Here is a 22,226-nt window from a genome sequence, read left to right on the forward strand (position 1 = left end):
ATCTGAGGAAGTGAGGGCATGGCCACGCGGAAGCCAGTCAGAGACCCAGCCAATGCAGTGGGAGCGGCTGTGAGAGCGGCCAGAGGGGCTGCCTTTGTTATGGAGGCCTTTGTTAGGTTTTGCCTTTTACTCTAAAGGTGATAGGCTCTTCAAAGAAAAGGGGCATGGTCTGCTTTTACTTTTTTTTTTTTTTGGAAGATTTAAAGAAGTTTATTAGAAAGATAGAAATACAGAAAATAGAAATACAGCCCCATACCAGAGTGGCATGGAGGGGTGACTCGAATGAATACACCCCTGCTTTTACTTTAATAAGGCAGTCTGGCTGCTGTGTCAAGAGGAAACTGACCAGAGGAACGGAGGGCCGGGAGCAGCAGGGGCCGGTCATCTGGGCAGGTGGCACGGCACGGACCCCTGCCGGAGCGGGGCGGGAGAAGCGGCCTCCTGTCCACTGCGGCCTGTGGGACCTGGAAAGTCAGGGGTGGCCCCCTTTCTGCGTCCTGAGCTAGAGCGAGATGAGGTGCTCTTGATTTGGGATGGGAAAGTCTGCAAGAGGAACGAATCCTAGATGTTTGGGAGCGAGGCTCTGGGGTGGGAAAGTCTGCAAGAGGAACGATTCCTAGATGTTTGGGGCGAGGCTCTGGGGTGGGAAAGTCTGCAAGAGGAACGATTCCCAGATGTTTGGGAGCGAGGCTCTGGGGTGGGAAAGTCTGCAAGAGGAACGAATCCTAGATGTTTGGGAGCGAGGCTCTGGGGTGGGAAAGTCTGCAAGAGGAACGATTCCCAGATGTTTGGGGGCGAGGCTCTGGGGTGGGAAAGTCTGCAAGAGGAACGATTCCTAGATGTTTGGGAGCGAGGCTCTGGGGTGGGAAAGTCTGCGAGAGGAACGATTCCTAGATGTTTGGGGGCGAGGCTCTGGGGTGGGAAAGTGAGATGTTCATTAGACACCCAGGTGTAGCGGTGAGCAGGCAGGTCCGTCGGATCTCAGGAAAGGCCTGGGCTGGACTTGGGCACGAGGTCCTCACCAGCGTGGACGTGCTATGCACAGCTACCCAGCCAGAGAGGAGCCTAATGGGAAGGGGTGTGCGCGAGAAGGAGGCCCAGGGACTGAGTTGCAGCTCCGGTGCTAAAGGTCAGGGTGATGAGGCTGGCTTACTGCAAAAGAAACTGAGAACAGGTCACCAGAGAGACAGGAAGAAAACCAAGATAGCCAGGCCCTGGAGACCTAGGAAAGACAGTGTTTGATGGGAACGCAGCTGTAATGGAGATCTACGCAGGTTCTGCTTTGATAGGGAAGTGTTGGAGTAAAGGGGCTTTGAGGAGGGGGCGTAGAGAAGGCGCGTTGAGGATCAGGTGAGGGCGATGAGACTGGAAGCCTGCGGGGGAGGGGTGTATGTTTCTATGGGGAGGGAGTGCCCCAGATCACAGCCGCAGGGCACTTGCCCGCAGGTGGTCTCTGCCTACGTGGACCTCTCCCAGCTCTCTCAGAACCTGGGCGACAGGGAGACGTGGCTGCTCTGGGAGCAACTGGCCATTCAGAAGAGCAGCCTGTGCTGGTCCTCCAGGGAGGGGCTGCTGGCCGCCGCCCGGCTCCTGCAGGCCTTGGCCTACACCAGGCTCTGTCTTGGCCATCTCGACCTCTCCATCAAGCTGGGTAACGTCTCGACCTCTCCATCAAGCTGGGTAACGGGGCTGGGCGTTGCCGGGTCGGAGGCCCGGCCCCAATATATGTCTAACCTCGTAGGGCTTCACGCTCAGGAGCTATGCGGACTCCTCAAGAAACCGGCTCTGGAGAACCTAGTGCTCTCAGTTCTTTTCCGATCTGCATTCCTGAAAAAGAAGTATTAAGACCACGCCCTGTCCTTTGTTGCAGAGGAGGGGTATCTCCCCGAGGTGTTGGGAGTGGAGAGGGAGGTCCCGTTCCCTTTCCACAGCGCCCCCTGGAAGTAAGATCTTAAATGCGGGGAATCAGGAATGGAGTGCAGAGTGGAGCTGCCCAGAGCTGGCGGACACCCCCATTTTCCCACAGGCCCCCACCGCCCTTACCTTGACAGGTCTGAGCCCAGGAGCAGATGTTCTCTAGAGAAGTGGAGTTGTGGAGAGGGGCCTCGGGGGCGTTAGGTGGCCTGAGAGTCGGGACCCCTCCTTTCCTGAACCCCCACTCCCTCGCTGTCCCAGCGGCTCTGTCTCTCGGCAGATTTGACCTCTGTGTCCGTGTGCTGGAGAGTCAGTGGGCGCTCGTTTCCCGGGGCCGCGACGTCCTGGCCCTGGCCGGCTTCTACTCTGCTTGCTTAGACCTGCTGCTCTATGGGGAAGGTGAGCTCTGCACAGCGCAGCCTGCACTGTACAGAGGCGGCCCCTCAGGCTCGCCCACTGCCCGTCCCGAAGCCTGAGGCGCACGCTGTGACTGGGGAGTGCCTGTCATCAGGCACGTGCCCTTCTTTCTACTGCGGCTTCCCTACCCCTGCCGCTGCCTGGCCACATACGCTAGCCCACTTGCCTTCCCTCACAGGACTGCTCTGTCGGCCCTTCGCTGAATGTCTGCGATTCGTCCAAAACTATGAGCACAGCTGTGCTCTGACCCCTCAAAGCAACGTCATGCTGGGAGTGCACGCCTCCCTGGCTCTGTGGTAATGTCTCCCTCGGGGTCTGTGCAAAGGGCAGGCTTTAAGGACTACCAAAGCCAGTCAGTCTAGTCAACATCGCTCACGAACAGGCTCTCACTCAGTTCTGAGTGTCCCACTAAGGTGCCGAGGCTGAACTCGAACCTGCAATCCTCCTGCCTCAGCTTCCCAAGTGCTGGGATTGCAGGCGTGCCCCACCACGTCCAGCTACCCTAAGGAACTTTTAAAGACCATTCGCCACCCATTCTCTGTAGCTTAATAGAAAAGTTCTTCTTGCCCCTTAACGGATTTGGGCCCAGAGGTTGAGGGTTGCATTTACGAGCTACCGCCCCATAGCAAGGCTGGAAATCACCAGTTTCTTGTTCTCCTCGCCTGTAAGCTATAGCCAACACCACTTCCAGCATCGTACCTCTCGCTCTCTAAGAGGTCTCAGAGCCCTAAAGAAATACGGTTGTAGGGAAGAGCCACGGCGGCTTGGCAGGGACCAGTCCGTGCCCTGGCTCCTCCTCCAGGTTTGCCCAGAACTTGCAGTGGGGCCTGTTCGCGCGCCACTTCTCCAAGGCTTGTCAGCTGGTGAGAAGAACCAATGCCTCCCTGTTTGGCTGTCACGGCTTTGTGCGGTTCCTGGAGTGCCACACGTTCATGTTACAGAACATGCCAGCCAGTGTCTTCATGCACGTTCCTCCAGAGGCCCGCAGCAGAACCCTCCAGGTGGCTGTCCTCCTCGTCCTCCCAGCAGCACCCACCTCCCAGGACACTCTCTGCCGCCTGCCCGCATCCCCGCTCCCCTGCTCGCTGGCTCTGTCCCCTTCCTCCTCAAATGCCTTGTTTATCCACCTAGAAAGCTTCTGCCTACCTCACGGACCTTCCCGGATTTTCTGGCAGTTAGATTAGAACTTGGTTTCTTAACTGTAACCTTTACACCGCTGCTACTCAGTCTCGCTGAGGTATATTAGCCCTTCTCAGTGGACCTGCCATGTTGTCCAGCCCATCCGTAACTTGACGCCTCCCTGCAGCCCTGCCTCCTCCATCCAAGGCACATTCAGGTCCTCTGTATCCCCAAACCAGTTTTCCAGATGTATCTTGTCACCCTGTTCTCCGGGCCTGTGGGTCCACTGGCAGGGACCATTGTGTGTCCTAGAGTGGCACCGCAGGAAGGAGTTCTGAGCCCGCTGCCGGCCTTCTTCCGCTTTCAGTACTTTGAGGAGTTCTTCTCTCGATGTGCGACCTGCCCTGTCTACCACCAGTGGGTCTCTGAGCTTAAGGCCTCTGTGATGAGAAGTGGGAAGAGAGACTCTGCGTCCTCGGCTAATGTCATCAGGCCCCTTGACACTTGCTTGACCGGGATTTGGATAGACAGAGAGTTCCTGGAGAAAGATGCCTCTTGTGGAAAAAATGTAGGAATACAGAGTAAGCATCGTCGTTTGAACCCTCGCCTGAGACACACAGGGCCTGGGGTCAGAGTGGTGAGAGGCCACACCTAACGCGAGGCGCGGTGCGGGAATGGGTGCTGCTGGAGGAAGGGTGCCCTGCTCGTGCCGCCAGCCGGACCGCCTGCGGGCTCAGCGCCGCCTTGGCCCTCTCGGCCTCTGGCTCCCCACCTGCAGTCCGGAGGCACAGGAAGTTCTTCCTTTGTCCAGCTCAAGTGCCTGGGTTGTTTCCTGGGGCAGCTGGATGGTCGTGAAGGCCCGGGGTCTCAGCCGTCTGTGGAGGTAGGCTAAGGTGCAGGCAGGTAAAGGAAGGAGCGCGCCCTGGCCGCAGGGCCGCGGACCTCCTCCTTCCCGGGCTGGCTGCCTGCAGCGCTTCCTGGTCCTTCTTTCAGCTGGCAGAGCGGCTGATACCAAGGAGAACGAGGGTGCCGAGGAGACCCACGGATGTGTATGTTAAAGAGGAGAAAGACGGCCTGAAGGGAGCACGGTCCGCTGAGTGCAAAGGAGCAGCGGTCACGCGTCCTCGCAAGGCGCTGCCTTGTGTGCACATTAAGTAGAATAGATTCTAGTTGCCCAAGTCTATATCTTTGTCACAATAAAAGTCTATATTTTGGAAGCAGGCATTGATATTATTGTTAGCACCGCTGCGACAGAGTCGGGGACCAGAGGCAGGTGAGGCTGGGCCTTCGAGATGAACATTCCTCCATCTTTTCTTTTGAGGGTGAGACTGGATTACCCTGTTTCATCTTCTTATTTTGAAACAGGGTCTCACAAGTTGCTGAGGCTGACCTCAACACTGCGATCCTCCTGTCTCAGCCCCGCCAAGTACTGAAATTCCAGGCATGCAACACCATACCTGGCTTGATTCCAGTTTATATAAGGCTGCACCCACTAGCTGATGGGAAACCGCCATCACTGAAGAAGGCCAGGGTGCCAGTGCTTGGGTGCAGCCCTCTTTTGTCTGATGTACTAGTGAGCTCCAGAAACACCAATGATTCCTTCTGAGAGGTGCAGAGGTCTGCAGGACTCCCACCCTGTGCTCTGACGGCACCTTCCCAGTGGGACCCACTGTGTAGCCGGGGTTCACCAGGGAAGTGCAGACGTCCTGGGCACCGTGTAGGGGTGTTCACCAGGGAAGCATGGATGCCCTGGGCACTGTGTAGGGGTGCTCACCAGGGAAGTGCGCACACCCTGGGCACCGTGTAGCCGGTGTTCACCAGGGAAGCATGGACGCTCTGGGCACCGTGTAGCCGGTGTTCACCAGGGAAGCATGGACGCCCTGGGCACTGGTAGCCGGTGTTCACCAGGGAAGCATGGACACTCTGGGCACCGTGTAGCCGGTGTTCACCAGGGAAGTGCGCACACCCTGGGCACCATGTAGGGATGTTCACCAGGGAAGCATGGATGCCCTGGGCACCATGTAGCCGGTGTTCACCAGGGAAGCGTGGACGCCCTGGGCACCGTGTAGGGGTGTTCACCAGGGAAACGGGGATGCCCTGGGCATGTGTAGTGGTGTTCACCAGGGAAGTGCACACACCCTGGGCACCGTGTAGCCGGTGTTCACCAGGGAAGCGTGGATGCCCTGGGCACCGTGTAGGGGTGTTCACCAGGGAAGCACGGACGCCCTGAGCACTGTGTTGCCATGTTCTGGGTTTGTGCTCTGTGTCCCATCACGTCTACCAATGCCTGCCTGTGTGCACACATGCGACGGTTCAGGACGAGTCATCCGTGCATTAGACGAGTTTGCGTGGCGGTGGGCTGATGGCGGTGTCTGCAAGTGGAAGGTGGCCAGGCCGGGTGCGGGGCAGGCACAGGAAGTGCATTTTGGCCTGTGATAGCAGGCCCCACCACTCTGTCCATCACATTATCTTTTTATTTTATTTTTGTGGTACTGGGGATTGAACCCCAGGGACATGCTACCACAAAGCTATACCCCCAGCCCTTTTAAAACTTATTTTATTTTATTATTATTTTTTCCTTTGTAGTACTGGGGATGGAACCCAGGGACATTCTACCTATAGCTACACCCCCAGCCCTATTTTTTATTCTTATTTTGAAACAGAGTCTCACTGGGTTGTGGAGGCCCTCACTAAGTATCCAAGGCTATCTGTGAACCTGCGATCCTCCTGACTCAGGCCCCCAAGTACTAGGATTACAAGCGTGTGTCATCATGCCCGGCTTAAAAATTATTTTGAACAGGGTCTCACTAAGTTATTGCATGCTGGCCTTGGACCTACGACCCTCTCTCAGCCTCCCAAGATGTCGCCACCACACCTTGCATTCTTGACCTTCGTGTTCTCCTGTATCACTGAACAGACTTTGGACTCCTCTCTAGAAGGTTCTAAAGGTTCTAAATATGTCCGGCTGAGGGCAGCTTCTTCCTGGAGGGTGGTTTGTCTTTGTTCCGCCTTTCACCTGCCCCTCACCCCGCAGGCCAGCAGTTTTCAGTCCTCTTAGCTGGAGAAAATTAGGGCCTAGTTGATTCGTGGGTAGGCTGACAGCGGCCCCTAAGAGACAGAGCAGAACGTAGGTTCTGTGGTAGCCTGAGCCTCGTATCAGGGGAGCTCATGCCATCCTGCCAGAGCTCCCTGAGATAGCGCCGCTGGGGCTGGGGAGAGCAGCCTTCCTGGCCTTGGCCTGAGCCCTGGGGTGGGGGGCGGGGGGGACCTGTCTGCGCACCGTAGACAAGTGCTACTCCCGGGCTACACCCTGAACCCACCTCCCCACTGGTCTTGTTTTTATCCTTGAGATGGGCTCTCACTTAAGTTGCTCAGGCTGGCCTCAAACTTGCAGTCCTTCTACCTCAGCCTCCCATGGTTGTTTTACGGGCACGGCCACTGCGCCAAGCTCTCTGTGCCTGCAAGAAGACCACTTAGTGCCCTCCACTTCTCTTCCCAACACCACCACTAAGCGCTCACACATCATCCTTTGAGTTTATTTAGCCCCCTCATAATGGCAGAGGAGCCGGCATAAGCAGGGCCACTCCACAGGAGCCCTCCGTCTGTTCCTGCTGCCCCGTCAGTCCTGTCGGGTTAGTAGCCAGGTCCCCAGCTGCCCAGATACCCAGAGAGCACAGGCCTCAGCTGCAGCAGTTGGTGGCCAGCCCCAAGCGAGGGGCGGGGCGAGGGGCGGGCTCTGAGCGGCTCAGCTGGGCAGGGCGGGGCTGTTAGGGGGACCCTGGCCCAGCTCCTCCACCCTTGTCCCCTCCGGGGAAGATGACTGTGGCATATGTCACAGGGTTGGAGGACGTCAGAATCTTAGGGGGCAGAGGGGGCAGCGAGGGTGGGGGTGGGGCCGGGGGCTTCCCAGATGGGGGACCAAGGGGGCAGTTGGCGTAGGTGGTATTGTCGAAAGCCGGTGGCGGGTCCAGCCTGACATGTGGTGTGTCCGAGGACAATCCAGCAGCCAGCCCAGACTCGCTGCCGTGGGGGACGACCGTCGAGAGACCCTGCAATGAGAGCAGGCGCCTCGGGCAGCCAGGGCCCCCACTGCCCTGCGCCTTGGTGTGCCTCCCTGGGCAGGAGTGCTTGCTTTGACGTTTGCAAGCCCCTGTGGCTCCCCAGCTCTCAAGGGAGTGGGCTGGAGCCCTGCTGGCACACGCAGGAAGAGGCTTGAGCCCTTGGCCGCCCCCTTCTTTCTCACCCATCACCCGGGAACACTCAGCAACTGTGGTGACTGGAGGGCCTGGGAATTGGGGTGGGACCTGCAGGTCTTACCATGCCTGAGACTCCGCTGCTCTGCAAGGGGCCGCCGGCACCACGCCTGCTCCCTGGAGGGGCACACAAGAGCGCAGTGTGCTCCCAGGGCCAGCCAAGCCTCCTCCTGGGGCAGCCTCCCCTTCCCACTGGACACAACGCTCCCTCCCCCTCGCCAGCCGCCTACCACCTGCTGCTGAGACCCTCCACACACCCTTCCCAGGGCCCCCTTTCCCTAAGACTCCTGCCTTTCCTGGGCCTGGGCCCCAGCCATCCTCACACCCTCCATCCCTGGGACTTTAGGGTGTGGGCCTGACTCAGGCTCCAACAGGCCCCTTTGTGGCAGGGGGAGGCCTAGACTCCTGGCCTCCTCTGGAGAAGGGCCTCAGCTACGTACCTTTCCGTTTGGCCAGCACAGCAAACAGCACCACAGCCGTCACCAGCAGGCCCAGCAGGAGCACAGCGCCCCAGATCAAGGGGATGCTGAGCAAGGGAAGGACGGGCTCAGCGCCACCCACCTGCCCACCTGCCCGCCTGCCCGCCCACCTTCCCGCCTGCCAGAGTTGCTGGTCCAGAGCCAGAGCAGCGAGCCACATTCTCGGGGCTGCAGGGTTGAGAGAAGACAGGACAGAATGGGGCAGGCAGACTCAGGCAGGGCAGAAGAGAGTCACTCTCTGCAGGCTGCAGGACTGTGCTGATCAGGAGATCCCAGGCGTGCAGGACCCACCTACAAGTGTCCCACTTGGAGAGCTCAGAACCAGCCCTCCCTTCTCTACCGCCTTCTCCCAGCCACCCAGCCCAGCCAAGCCGGTACCTCCTCTCTTGTGAACCGAGTTCCCAGGGGCTCGCGCTGCCCACGGGGTCCTCGCTCAGCCCGCCACTCCTACGGGTCTCTTCCTTCCCTTCCCTCCTTGGGCCGGGCTCTGTGTGTCAGGAGGAAACATTTTTTGAGCACAGCCACCGAGGCTGCTGCACCAGCGTGTGGACGTGTGAGGGGCTCGGGAAGGGGGTTAAGGAAGGAGGGAGAGGTCCTGGGAAGCAGCCCAGGGAGTAGCTGGCTCCTTGGGTCCTGGAATGGCCTGGCTCTTCCTATCGCTCCTGGTGTGAACATACCCACTTCCCCTCTGGCGCCAGCCCCCTCGGCCTGCATCCCACACCCTGGGCTTCTCTGAGGCTGTAGAAAGGCCACCTCCCTTCCCCACCCAGAGCAGGCCTCTGCTCTCCTGCACTGCGACCTTGCTTCTCAGTCTCCTGGATATCAAGCAAGGCCTCCCCTCCTACCTGTGGCCCCACTGAGGGGCCCCTCCCGAGCTCTGCCCGGGGCGTAAGGGACTCCAGGTCAGCCCTAGTAGGTCTGCACCCCTGACCCTCACGGGGCCCTCGCTGGGCCCTGACCCGATTCTGTGCAGGGCCTCCGTCATCGCTCCTGTGCCTCCGTCATCGCTCCTGTGCACCTGAATCTGCCCGCGAGACTCACTCGGGCTTGGTTTCTCTGGGCCAGAATGGTGTCTGTCTCGGGCACCTGGCTCGCCGTTTCAGACTGCCTGAGATGGGAGCCTTACCCTGCTCCTGAGCTCCTCGCCATCCCAGCCCTGTACCAAGCAAGGCCTCTGAGCCCCTCTTTGAAGCCAGTGCTTCACTGAGCTGCGAGCCGTCCTCCCTGAGCACCAGGCTCCGCCCGCCTGCCGGCCTCAGTTGGGCCTGTCCCTGCCCTGCCCAGGGAGCCTCCCTTGGCACACTCAGTCTTTGGAGTTAACCTTGAGGTAGTAGCTCTCAGAGCGCTGAGCAATGTGGACAACCAAGAATAATTCAGTGTATTTATAATGTAAAATAATCACACACTTGAGAGAGGGGACTCCGAGAGCCTGGCCCACCCTCTATTTGGGGAAGGGAATGCATTTCTTTTTTTTTTTTTTTCCGGATTGGGGATGGAACCCAGGGGCCCCAGGTCATTTGACCTCCAAGCTACACCCCCAGCTCTATTTTTTATTCTCTAATTTGAAACAGGGTCTCACTGAGTTGCGGAGGGCCTCACTAAGTAGCTGAGCTAGCCACAAACCTCGATCCTCCAGTCTCAGCCTCCCGAATGCTGGGATTATAAGCGTGCGCCACCACTCCTGGCTTGCATTTCTTAATTGTATTATTTGGGAGTCAGGTCAGACACAACTTACTTGAGAAAAAGAAGATCAAAAAAAAAAAAAAGGAAGAAAAATTGTCAGTATCCTAAACAGAAAAACAGCAGCAGTCTCTGCTTCAGGCACCTGACATTTTTCCCTAGAACAATTTTTTAACATACTATATAAGCCGGGCATGGTGGCCCACACTTGTAATCCCAGTGGTTGGGAGGCTGAGACAGGAGGATCGCACAGGTTCGAAGCCAGCCTCAGCTACTGAATGAGGCTCTCAGCAACTTAGTGAGACCCTGTTTCCAAATAAAGTATAACATACTATTTAAAATTTATATTTTAAGAAGTTCTTAGATACTAGAAAGATGTTGGCTGGGAGAACAAAATCTATAAAAGCAAATAGTTTTTTATACTCAAATAAGAATTGAGAATTTCCTAAACCGGGCGTGGTGGCACACACTTGTAATCCCAATACTTGGGAGCCTGAGACAGGAGGATCGCAGGTTCGTGGCCAGCCTCAGCTACTTAGTGAGGCCCTCAGCACCTTACTGAGACCTTTCTTTTTTTTCAAAATAAAGGATAAAAAGTAGGCTGGGAGGTGTAGCTCAGAGGTAGCATGCTCCTGGGTTCAACTCCCAGTGCTACACAAAAAGAGAATTTCCAAAATATTAATCCTTTCCCCATTTTTTTTTGTTTGTTTGGGGAGGCCCTGGGAATTGAACCCAGAGGCATTCTACCTCTGAGCTACACTTCCAGCCTATTTTTTATTTTGATTTTGAAACAAAGTCGTACTACGCTGATGAAAGTCTCCCTACTTCCTATGGCTGTCCTCGAAACTGAGATCGTCCTGCCTCAGCCTCCCCACCGAATGGGCTGAAGTAGCCCAGGCATTGAAAAAACCCTACCTGCAGGTCAGACACCTGCTGCTGCTCAGCGAAGACTTGGAAAATGAACTGCCATATGAATTCAGTAATTTTCTTTTTCTTTTTTTGTGGTACTGGTGATGGGACCCAGGGGCGTTCTGCCTCCAGGCTACTCCCCCAGGCCCATTTTATATTTTTTTTGGAAATAGAGTCTCACTAAGTAGCTGAGGCTGGCTTTGAACCTGCACAATCCTCCTGTCTCAGCCTCCCAAGTACTGTGATTACATGTGTGCACCACCACGCCCGGCTGAAGTCAGTAATTTTAAGTCATCAAACTCATTATTACAGAAATAAAAAAGGTGGAAGCTTTAAAAATAATTTCAATTTATATGCTAAATTCAACTTTGTTTAAAACATTTCTACGCGCTTGGGAGGCTGAGACAGGAGGATCGCACAGGTTCGAAGCCAGCCTCAGCTACTTAGTGAGGCTCTCAGCAACTTAGTGAGACCCTGTTTCCAAATAAAGTATAAAATAGGTCTGGGGGTGTAGCCTGGAGGTAGAAAGCCTCTGGGTTCCAACCCCAGTACCACCAAAAAATAATAAAAATAAAAATAAATTTAAAAATAAAAAATTTCTAAGTTCACAAAACGACAGCATCACGTGAGTGTGAGCTGCTGAGAGGAGCAGCCAGGGCGCGCGTGGCACGAGGGGAGCCCCTGGACCCACTGGCGGGTGGGCAGAGAGGCTGCTGAGCCCTTTATCTCTGGCGGCCCAACCAGCCCACTTCCCGCTCCCTGCACACTGTCAAAAGGCTATCGCGGTTCGCGGCCAGCCTCAGCTACTCAGTGAGGCCCTCTGCAATTCAGTGAGACCCTGTCTCAAAATACGGAATAAAATATAGGGCAGGGGGTGTAGCTGGGAGGCAGAATGCCCCTGGGTTCCATCCCCAGTGGCCCAAAGGGAAAAAAAGGTTATCTCCTCCCATGCCTCCCCACAGCCCCCAGCTCCAGGAGCCCTGGCCCCAGGTGGGGAAATAGAGTCATGGGGTGGCTAAGAGCTCACCTGGGGGCAGCACCTCCAGAGAGACCATGTGCAAGGTCTGGGGCCCCAGGGCTCCCTCCACCACGCAGCCGTACTGCCCTGCGTCCTCCTCCTGCAGATCAATCATCTCCACCTGCAGCAGGCCCCCGCCCAGGTCAGTGAGGACGGTGCGCCCGCCGCCCGGGGCTGTGCGGTCCACGGCTGAGGACGCCAGGGGCTGGCAGCCCTGGGGCGAGAGCCGGCACCACACCTTCCGAGCCCGCAGGTCCTGGAGCCGGTAGTGGCACTGAACCAGAATGGAGCTCCCCAAGGGCGCCCGCAGCAGCTCGGGGAGGCTGCCCACTGAGCCCCGGCCTGCGGGAGGGAAAGAGGAAGGAATGAATGTAGGTCGGGAGCCGGGCCCCCCACCTCAGGCATGGAGACACCAGCCAGGGCTGCAGTGGTGGGCATGGCGTCCAGCCACGCCGGCTATTCCCAGGCAGGGCAGGGAGGGAGTGCAGGGTCCCGGAGCCTTACCCGCTAGCCCCAGGAGCAGCAGCAGGAGCAGGCTGGGGCCCATGGCTGGGGCTCCTGTCCCTCTGGGGTTCGTCTGACCACTGATACAGCTTTCCCCCAAGGGCAGGAAACATCTGTCGGGTGGTCACATGGGGCTCTGGGTGACCACAGGGTGGGAGGCAGGGACGGGTGGGCACCTCCATGGGTGGGGACAGAGATCTCCCAAAGCCTGGTTGGAATGGGGCCCGAGAGGGGGCCCAAAGGGTGAGCCAGAGCGGGGCCCTGCCCAGGGCAAGGGAGAGCAAGGTCCCCACAGCAGAGCCAGGAGAGAGGAGGGTTCACCTGAGAGTGCAGGGCTGTGAGGAGGGGCGCCCAAGGCACCCCATTCTGAGCTCTTTGTGGGCTTTCTGTTGCCAAGACCTCTGGGAGAGTGTCCCTCCCGCAGAACGCCTCTCAGAGGAAGCTCCCTTCCACTGCAGGTCCTGGACTGGGGCAGCCTCGTGTTCTGCCTGGACGCCCAGGACCCCCTCCACCTGCCATGTTGCCTGGACGCCCAGGACCCCCTCCACTTGCCCACTGCCTGGACACCCAGGACCCTCTCCACCTGCCCACTGCCTGGACACGCAGGACCCCCTCCGCCTACCACGCTGGACGCCCAGGACCCCCTCCACCTGCCCACTGCCTGGACACCCAGGACCCTCTCCACCTGCCCACTGCCTGGACACGCAGGACCCCCTCCGCCTACCACGCTGGACGCCCAGGACCCCCTCCACCTGCCCACTGCCTGGACACCCAGGACCCTCTCCACCTGCCCACTGCCTGGACACCCAGGACCTCCTCCACCTGCCGTACTGAATGCCCAGGACCCTCTCCACCTGCCCGCTGCCTGGACACCCAGAACCCCCTCCGCCTACCGCACTGGACACCCAGGACCCTCTCCACCTGCCCGCTGCCTGGACACCCAGGACCCCCTCCACCTGCCGCGCTGGACGCCCAGGATCCCCTCCACCTGCCGCGCTGGACGCCCAGGACCCCCTCCACCTGCCGCGCTGGACGCCCAGGACCCCCTCCACCTGCCGCGCTGGACGCCCAGGACCCCCTCCACCTGCCCGCTGCTCAGTTCTGGGAAACAGACCCCTTCTTTGGCAGTCACTTCTCCACACTCGTTTTCCTTCCTCTGTTGGGTCTGTTGGGTTTTGTGGTTTTTTTGCGAGTTTTTTGATTACTTAGATTTGGACTCCTATATTTGCATCTCACTTTCTTATCTTTTCCTCTCATTTTCCTTTTTTATTTTTATTTATTTTTTTGTCCATGGTAGACAAAACTGAGGGGGAAATAAGTGTCTATTTTTAGGACTGATCACACAGGCTCAGAGGGGTCAAGGAACTGCAACAGTTGTCCTGCTGGGAGGCAGCGGTGACATCGAAACCCCATGATCTAACCTCCTTCAGTCCTTCGGGAATCCCAGTGGGGATTCCAACCCGTAGGTGAGTGTCTCTGATGTGGTGGGGCAGGAAAGAGAAAAGGCCACTCTCTGCAGAAGAGGGCAGGGCAGGGCTGGGGCTGGGAAGCCCCCGCCCACTTCATCAGCCCCGGCATCGATGGAGCAGATGCAGAGGATTCGGTCTTGGCACCCAGACTTGGCCTTGGATCTGTGGAGACAAGGCCACTGCCCCCGGGCACAAGGAGGAAGTTTAGTGTGCAGCTGAGTCAGGAAAGCTAAGAAAACAGGCTGGCCCGGCTCCCGGAGCTCCCGGGCAGTGGCCGGGCACCAGCGGGGACCAGAGACCGCATGAGGTGGGGCCAGGGCATGAGCGTCATGTCGGCCGCCTTCCCGGGCTGGGCGGCAGAGACTCTGCCTGTGCCACCGCCAGAGGGCCCCTGGCATCGCCTCTGAGCCAGGGGATGTGGCCCCGAGTTCTCCTCTGCGGCTCAAGGTTCCCCATCCTGGGTGTGTTGAGGAGAAGAGAGGCTGTTCCCTTGCTCAGGACTCTCCTTCCCCTCCCGGGGCCCATTTCAGCACCTGTTTCTCACATGGCGCCTTCTGGCTACCTGTTTAAAACGGCACCAACCCTGTACCTTCTGCAGACCAGCACTCCTCACTTGCTTTACTCGGATTTTTTATTTTATTTTATTTATTATTTATTATTATTATTATTATTATTTTTTTTTTTTTTTTGGTACTGGGGATGGAACCCAGGGGCATTTTACCTCCAAGCTACATCCCCAGCCCTATTTTTTTTAATTCTTTATTTTGAAACATGGTCTCGCTGAGTTGCAATGGGCCTAAGTAGCTGATCCTCCTGTCTCCGCCTTCCAAATGCTGGGATTACAAGTGTGCGCCACCACGCCCGGCTCATTATTGTGATTTTTAATTCAGCACTTTCGCCCTTGAACATGCCATCAGACTTACTTGTGCATTGCGTTCCTATCTCTGTCTCCTCCCACTGGATCATGAACTCTGTGTGGACAGAGCCCGTTTCCTGTTTGGGTCACTGTTTTCTCTCCCGTGCCCACATAGGACCTGGAACAGTCGAAATGTTCCAAATTATTTTGTTAAACAACTAATAAGTGAATCGGATTGAGCTAGAGAGAGAGATTTCTTGAATGTCGAGTGAAATTTGTATTCTCAGGCTCTGCCGAGGACCTTGGAGACTGCCCCGTCCCTCCTTGACCTCAGTTTCCTTCCATAGAATGAGAAGCTAGGACGATCACCCTGTCCGGGTCTGACATGATGCCCTGCAGTGGAGCCAGCCAACTGTGGACCGAACCTCGGAACCACCAGCCCACATCAGCTTCTCCTCTAAGTTTCTCTTATCAGGAGTCTTAGTCACAGTGACAAAAGGCAGACCAACACAGCACTCGATGCCCCTTTTAGTTGTCCCCATCCAAATTCATTCTCTTAGCCATGAAGCAAAAGACAAAACCTTTATGAAACTGCCAGAACATCAGGTAAACAGGAAAATATTGAGCTGGGTTGGTGGTACACCCCTGTAATCCCAGTTCTTGGGAGGCCGACACAGAAGGATCACAGGTTTGAGGACAGCCTCAGTAAACTACCAAGGTCCTTAGCAACTTAGTGAGACCCCATTTCAAACTAAAAAATTAAAAAATAAGGCTGGGGATGTAGGAAGGAGTTAGGATGCCCCCAGGGTTCAATCCCCAGTACCACACACACACACACACACACACACACACACACACACACACACACACACCAAATAAACAAGTAAATAAGAAAGAAACCGGTGGGGATGTAGCTCAGAAGTAGAATGTTCCTGGGTTCCATCCCCAGAATCACAAAATAAAAATAAAAACCATACATGTCTGGATTGTTCTGTGAAAGCCTTTAATATCCAAAGCCCAGAATTTCACAAGTGACATTCCCACCTCCCAGACACACTCTCCCTCCCCCCTTTCTCTCTCCCTCTCTCTCCCTCCCCCCTTCTCTCTCTCTCTCTCTCTCTCTCTCTCTCTCTCTCTCTCTCTCTCTCTCTCTCTCCCCCCCCCGCCCCCTTTCAGGCCGGTGGCCCCTTGCCAGAGCAGCGTGGAGAGTCGTGGAGGCTGCGGGTGGGCGTGCAGGCTGGGGCCTGCATGGGCCTCTCCCACCTTCTCTTCCAGTCTGGGGTCCTCTTCTCAAATGTCCCTCGGCCCTGCAACAGGCCAAGTCAGCCCTCCCACCCGCGAGGCTGCCCAGGCCCCACCCTGCCCCAGCTAGCTCACCTGCCAGGGCCTGCAACTGGTGCCCTGGGTGGTGGTCCTGGTCCAGCCCCCTGGCCAGGGGAGCCTCCAGCCTCTGCCCGCGCCAGGCCATGGCCCAGAGGGCACTGGACACCAGCAGCTTGCTGAGAAGGACACAGGCCAGCAGGAGGAGGACGGAGGTGGGCGGGAGGAGGCGCTCCTCCGGGGGTGTCCTTGGAGAGAGGAGGACAGAGGGAGGCTCCAGGTCACCTAAGCGGGCATCTGAGAAATAAGGTGCTTTTGGGCTGGGGAGACCTTCCCCCTGCCCAGCCCCAGGTGGGTGGGCCTGCCTAGAACCTGCTAAGTGCACCTAAGCGGGCCACCTCCCCTAGCTGCACACTTGCCTGCCGTCCACAGCGGCACACTGCAGTGTGTGTGTGTACGCACACCCTGGTTGCATGTTAAACTGTACACAGGTGTGGGCCAGGCAGAAAGGATGCTGGGCCTACCAGGGGCCTGGGAGCACCAGCTTTGTGCTGAGCACCAAGACTTCCGCTTTGCTGAAGTGAGGGGTGCCTGGGGCCATGGGGAGGGACAGGAGACCTGGAGACTGCTGTTCAGGAGCCTTGGAGCAGCACTCTCTGCACACACGCCCTAGCTGTTTGGAGGGGTGTTCCATGAGCGTGTCCAGGCCTCTCCTGCTTCCTCGGGCTGCCTGGACCCTGTGGTCTTGGGTCCCACCTGCCAGCCCGTGCCAGGTTGTGCAGGGTGGGAGTCTCTGGGGCTGAGAAAGGGCTGCTTGCCGTACCTGGAGATGCTGGGCTGCACCTGGGTATCCTCGAAGCTCTCAGGCTCCTTGGGGCCCCAGAGGTCTTCAGTGTCCTGGTGATCCTCGGGGTCTGTGGGAGACAGTGTCGTGAGCTTGCAGTCCCCTCCCCGCACGGCGCTTGCCTGGGTGGGGAGGGCCCTTGAGCCTAGAGAGGCCCTCCGCGTCCCCATCCTGCATGGATCAAGTAGCGGTCCGTTCTGAGCCTCAGTTTCCCCATCTGGGCAGTGGAGCAATTAGGGACACCTCACTGGCAGGCGGCAGGATTCAGTGGGAGCTCCGCACAGGCACACTCGGGACCGCCACCCCGCCCTTCGTCACAAGTCTGTGAGCAGCGAGCAGAATCCCGGGTGGTTAGAAAATCCCGTGTCAGCTGTCTAGCTGTCCACGCAAGTGCGGCTAATGACTACTACATGAATCATTTCCTACCGCCCTCTTGGGAGCTGGCGGAGCCTTAGACTCTGATGGGGCTGCGAACCCGTGTCCCTCTGCCCCCACTCCTTAGGACAGTGGAGGAGACAGGCTTGGGCACAGGCTGGCAACCAGAGGCCAGTGCTGCTCTGGGGCCTCATTTATGATCAAGGGCCATTGGGGGGGTCTTAGGGAAGCAGGAGGGCCAGAAAGGCAACTGTACCCCAGAAGTTGGCCTGTGTTCTAGAGACCGGCAAAAGGCTCCCCTGGAGGGTGTGCGCCCTGCCTGGACTGGGGCTCCCAGGTCAGGACAGGGCCGGCGGCGTGCTCAGGGAAATTGAATCTGGGGCGGACACTGGACACATATATACCTTCCTTCTTTCCTTCCTTTCTTCCTCTCTCCTCCCTGATTCCCTTCTTTCTCCTCTCTCTCTCTCTCTCTCTCTCTCTCTCTCTCTCTCTCTCTCTCTCCCTCCCTCCCTCCCTCCCTCCCTCCCTCCCTCCCTCCCTCTGTCTTTTCTTTTCCAGCAGTGCTGGGTGCCCAGGGCCTCCTGCATCCCAGGCAAGTGCTCTGCCCCTGGGCCCCACTCCATCCCCTTCATGTCATGAAGGGGAAACGAAGGCCCCAGGAGTGAAGTACTCTGCCCAGCACACACACACAAAAGCATTCCTTTCCAGGAGAGTTTTCCTGTGCCGGGCTGGTGCTCACTCGACGATGGTAGTTCCACTGGCTGGTTAGGTGAAAAGCAAAACTGACCTCCTGCTACTCCTTAAGAACCACTGACAGTGTTCACATACCCACCAGGTGCCACAGGGGTGAACTGCCTGGAGAGGGGGCGAGGCTCACTCTAGCCATGGTTTTTTGGTTTTTGGTTTTTGCATAAAAAAATAAAGAATAAAAAAATGGGGCTAGATATATAACTCAGAGGCAGAATGGAACCCAGGGGCATCCTACCTCCAAGTTATAAACCTAGCCCTATTTTTTATTCTTTATTTTGAAATAAAGTCTCACTGAGTTGCAAAGGGCCTCACTAAGTAGTAGCTGAGGCTGTCTGTGAACAACTGCAATTCTCCTGTCTCAGCCTCCCGAATGCTGGGATGACAAGTGTGCGTCACCACGCCTGGCCTTGGCCATGATTTAATGCAAATTAAAGATGTCTTCCCGCAGGAGATCGGTTCTGCACCAGGGAGCACAGCCCGCTGGAGAGTCCAGGTGGCTTTGGAGTCCCTTGTCCAGTGGGCCACCTGCACTACCAGCCATGGGCCCCACGCTGGGTTTCCCGGGTCCCCGGAAGCCTTGGGCGGTGACCCCAGCCCTGCACGCTGACCCCTGAAACATGAGGCCCGGCGAGCCCCACTCACCTCCCAGCACCTCCACCAGTACCTCCCGCAGAGTGTCTGCCTCGCCGCCCCGGAGGCTCTGGCACTGGTAGAGGCCGGCGTCCTGGGCGTGGAGGTTGCGCAGTGTGATGGTGAGGGTGCCGCCCAGGGTGTCGTCCCTGATAACCGTGCTCCCGTTGCGCCTCTTCAGGAAGGCCAGCAGCCACAGGCTGTGAGTGCTCACCACGCGCTGGCACGGGCCCGCCTCGGCCAGCTGGCGGCACCAGGCCTTGCGCTGCCCCCAGTGCTTGAGGGCGTCGTAAGGGCAGGAGACCTGCAGGGGCCGGCCTGCCACTCCTTGGAACACCGTGGCGTTGTGGGCTCCGGACGGCTCTGCAGGGAGACTTGCATTTACCAGGTAGGTATTGAGCACCTAGTGTATGCAGTGAGTCCGACGGACAAACTCCCTGCCCTGGGGGAGCTGAGCTTCTTATAGGAGTTGAGAGAAGGTGGTACCTCCCAGACATACGTCTGCGGGAAACTGGGAACGTGGGCCCCCGGTCAGGTGTTGCTCATGTTGGCCTTGCTGGGAATCTTTAGGGAGGGAACTGACCTTCTCTGCGCCTGTTTCCAGAGATGCTTATTCTTTTTTCTTTTCTTTTCTTTTTTATTGGTGGTACTGGGGATGGAACCCTTCTACCTCCGGGCTACACTCCCAGACCTATTTTATATTTTATTTGGAAACAGGGTCTCGAACCTGCGCGATCCTCCTGTCTCCGCCTCCCAAGCGCGGGGATTACAAGCGTGCGCCACCATGCCCGGCGAGATGCTTTATCCTTAATGACCCTCCAGTCCCATTCTGCCCATCTTCCCCTTGTCATATGGGCCAGAACATCCCCTCTCCGTCTCCAGTGCGCAGGCCCCCTCAGACCCGGGGCCGGCCCTCCCTGCGTGGCCACGCCTGCCTGTCTTTTGCCGTCCACACTGGGGCCGTCCACACGCTTCTTTTTCCTGACCTTTGGCTTCCAGCTTCCCTATTTCTGTGGCTTTGTACCCCTTTCAGGAAGCACTTGTCTCAGAGCTATTTTGGGGAAGACATGAGGCTGCTATTTTGGGGATCCTCTCTGGGGTGGGGGAGATGGGCACGGAGCGCTAGCCCGTCTCCAGGCAGTCTCCGGCCCACAGCGTCTTTCCTGTCTGCCCCTATCTCCAGCCATTGGGACAGACTCTTGGAAGATAGGATGGAGGAGCCTGTGGGCTGCTTCTGGGGAACTAGAGAGGATGGTGCGCCATATCCCTCTCCAGCACCAGCCAGTCCCTCCCTCCGCCACCTCCGCCTTCCCCTCCTCCTGCTAAGGGGCTCAGGAAGCAGTTCCACAGGCACCATCTCCCTCCCCTCTCGCCCCTGTGGGCCCACCGCTTTTGGGGAGCAAGAAGTCCGGATGCCCCTGGGAGAGGAGGCAGGCGTGCAAGAATTTGAGGTGTCAAAGTTCCATCTCAGTGACAGAGACTTCGGTCCCCACCTCTGTCAAGAGTGGGGTGGAAGCCGGGCATTGTGGCTCTCGCTTGTAATCCCAGTACTTGGGAGGCTGAGACAGTCACATTTCGCAGACAGCCTCAGCTACTTAGTGAGGCTCTGTACAACTCAGTGAGACCCTGTCTCAAAATAAAGAATAAAAAATAGGGCTGGGGGTGGTTCGGAGGTAGAATGTCCCTGGGTTCTGTCCCCAGTACCGCAAAAAAAAAAAAAAAAAAAAAAAAAGAGTGGGATGGAGGGGGCCTTCCGAGCATGGGAGAAGCCCAGTGCAGGTCAGGGGGCCTCTTCTAGGGCTGCTCTTATGCTTCAAGGGTTTGTAGTATTTTAGGGGCCCTCTCCTAGGCACCCAGGACTCTCCCCTCTGCCAGCTAGTGCCTAAGACGTTCCATCAAACTCTTCCTTATCCCGAGTGGCTGGGGTCCCACAGCCCCCCCCACACACACACACCTGCATGGGTTCTAACACTGCAGAGGGCAGGCTGGCTTGAAGAAGGTACACGGGCACTTGGGCGTGCCACCTCAGCCCCATCCAGCCACACTTAGGGCCGGGAAGGAAGGAAGGGGTGGCAGGGGAAGGGGGGACCTACCTGTCACCAGGAGCAGCGTGAGTAGCCAGAGCAGCTCCATGCCACCCTCCCGGGCCAAGGACAGACGCAGCGCCTCGTGCAAGACCCCGTCTTTCCCTTAAACTGCAGGAAAGAGCGGGCCAGGCGCATCAGGCGCTGCCCACAGGAACCTGGCTCCTACATTAAGCAATAGGACTGGGGGCTGGCTTCATGAGTCAAGGAGGGGGTGCAGGAGCAGAGAGGAGGGGTGGCTGCCATAACCCTGGCCACAGGAGGCCGGCTCTCCTCCTGCTAATGCCAGCCAGGGTGCCTGCATGGCCGGGGCTGCTCAGCTCCAGCTGGCAGAGCTAGCCGGGGTCGCCATCCCCACAGCTATATCCGGCCCCTCTGCTAGCACGTGTCTGCCAGCACTTGGAAGACTGAAACAGGAGGACTGCAGATTCAAAAGTCAGCAAGGCCCTCCTAACACAAAAGCTGTGGTGGCACAGGCCTGCAATGCCAGCTAGTAGAAAGTTTGAGACAGAAAGATAACAGGATCAAGGCCAGCCTGTGCAACTTAGTCTCAAAATAAAAAAATAAGAAGTCCTATGGAAGCCGGCATGGTGGCACGTGCTTGTCATGCCAGTACTTGGGAGGCAGAGACAGGAGGATCTAAACTGCATGGCAAGCCACAGCTTCTACTAGTGAGGCCCTTGGCAACTTAGTGAGAACCTGTTTCAAATTGAAGGGGAAAAAAGGGCTTGAGGTGACGCTTGGATATTGAATGCTCCTTGGTTTCATCCCCAGTACAGCAAAAAAAAAATTTAAGTACTAAGAAGATGAGCCCAAGGTGAGGGGGAATTGGCCAACTGTGTCCCACTGATCGTGCAGGGCTACCCCAGGGAGAAAAGCAGGAGTTTCTTACTCTGCTTTTTTTTATGTTTTGGTTTTTTCGGGCAGTACTTGGATGGGATGCCTGGAACATTCTATATCCGAGCTATGCCACAGCCTTATTTTTTATTTTTTTATTTTGAAACATGGTCTCACTGAGTTGCAGAGGGCCTCTCTAAATAGATGAGGACATCCGTGAACCTGCATTTTTATTTCTCAGCTTCCCACTTACTAGGATTACAAGCCTGCGTTGCGAAAGGCCTCACTGAGTAGGCAGAAGCTTGCCATGAAACGCGAATCACAGATTCAAAGCCAGCCTCAACGAGTTAGCAGAGCCCCCCTCACACAAAGCTGGGGTGGTCATGCCTGCAATCCCAGCTAGTAGAAAGGCTGAGACAGGAAATAGCAGATTCAAGGCCAGCCTGGGCAACACATGCTCGTAATGCCAGTACTTGAGAGGCTGAGACGGGAGGCTCTAAACTGCGTGGCCAGCTTCACCTATCGCTATGTGAGGCCCTCTGCAACTTAGTGAGAACCTGTTTCAAACTAAAGACCCCAAAATAGGGCTTGGGTTGAAGCTTGGATATATAATCCCCCTTGGTTCCATCCCCAGTACTGCAAAAAGGGAAAGGAAAAAAAAAAGAAAGAAAGAAAAGAAAAAGGACTGAGAAGAGCCCAGGGTGAGGGGAAAATTGGCCAACCATTCCCCAGCACTCGTGCAGGGCTACCCCAGGAAAAAGAACG

At 57.0% G+C, this 22,226-nt stretch overlaps 3 protein-coding genes across 3 annotated transcripts in view; 1 reads left to right on the forward strand and 2 right to left on the reverse strand.

The window, feature by feature from the left end:
• LOC308266380 (adenylate cyclase type 10-like) overlaps positions 1 to 6,522 on the forward strand; it is a gene marked incomplete at both ends in the record, with an annotated part of 37,948 nt that extends 31,426 nt beyond the window's left edge. Inside the window, 9 exons of the mRNA XM_080700571.1 lie at positions 1,447 to 1,651; positions 1,742 to 1,838; positions 2,195 to 2,313; positions 2,510 to 2,627; positions 3,134 to 3,332; positions 3,818 to 4,018; positions 4,229 to 4,333; positions 4,444 to 4,591; positions 6,485 to 6,522. Of these exons, the coding sequence (XP_080556697.1) occupies positions 1,447 to 1,651; positions 1,742 to 1,838; positions 2,195 to 2,313; positions 2,510 to 2,627; positions 3,134 to 3,332; positions 3,818 to 4,018; positions 4,229 to 4,333; positions 4,444 to 4,591; positions 6,485 to 6,522 (1,230 nt within the window). The remainder of the gene's footprint in view (positions 1 to 1,446; positions 1,652 to 1,741; positions 1,839 to 2,194; positions 2,314 to 2,509; positions 2,628 to 3,133; positions 3,333 to 3,817; positions 4,019 to 4,228; positions 4,334 to 4,443; positions 4,592 to 6,484) is intronic.
• A 695-nt stretch (positions 6,523 to 7,217) lies between these two features.
• On the reverse strand, positions 7,218 to 12,336 carry TREML1 (triggering receptor expressed on myeloid cells like 1; the record flags this gene model as incomplete). Its single annotated transcript, XM_080700572.1, has 7 exons — positions 7,218 to 7,499; positions 7,768 to 7,820; positions 8,144 to 8,229; positions 8,273 to 8,350; positions 9,142 to 9,238; positions 11,799 to 12,131; positions 12,294 to 12,336. 7 exons carry the CDS (start codon positions 12,334 to 12,336, stop codon positions 7,218 to 7,220), a joined length of 972 nt encoding a protein of 323 aa, XP_080556698.1.
• Positions 12,337 to 14,256: 1,920 nt separating this feature from the next.
• On the reverse strand, positions 14,257 to 20,673 carry LOC308266383 (triggering receptor expressed on myeloid cells 2-like; the record flags this gene model as incomplete). The annotated part of the gene is made up of 5 exons (XM_080700574.1): positions 14,257 to 14,324; positions 15,996 to 16,186; positions 16,762 to 16,852; positions 18,553 to 18,903; positions 20,634 to 20,673. 5 exons carry the CDS (start codon positions 20,671 to 20,673, stop codon positions 14,257 to 14,259), a joined length of 741 nt encoding a protein of 246 aa, XP_080556700.1.
• Between the last annotated feature and the right edge of the window lie 1,553 nt (positions 20,674 to 22,226).

This window comes from Muscardinus avellanarius (assembly GCF_963383645.1).
Source record: "Muscardinus avellanarius genome assembly, chromosome: 8".
Classification (NCBI taxonomy): Eukaryota; Metazoa; Chordata; class Mammalia; order Rodentia; family Gliridae; genus Muscardinus; species Muscardinus avellanarius.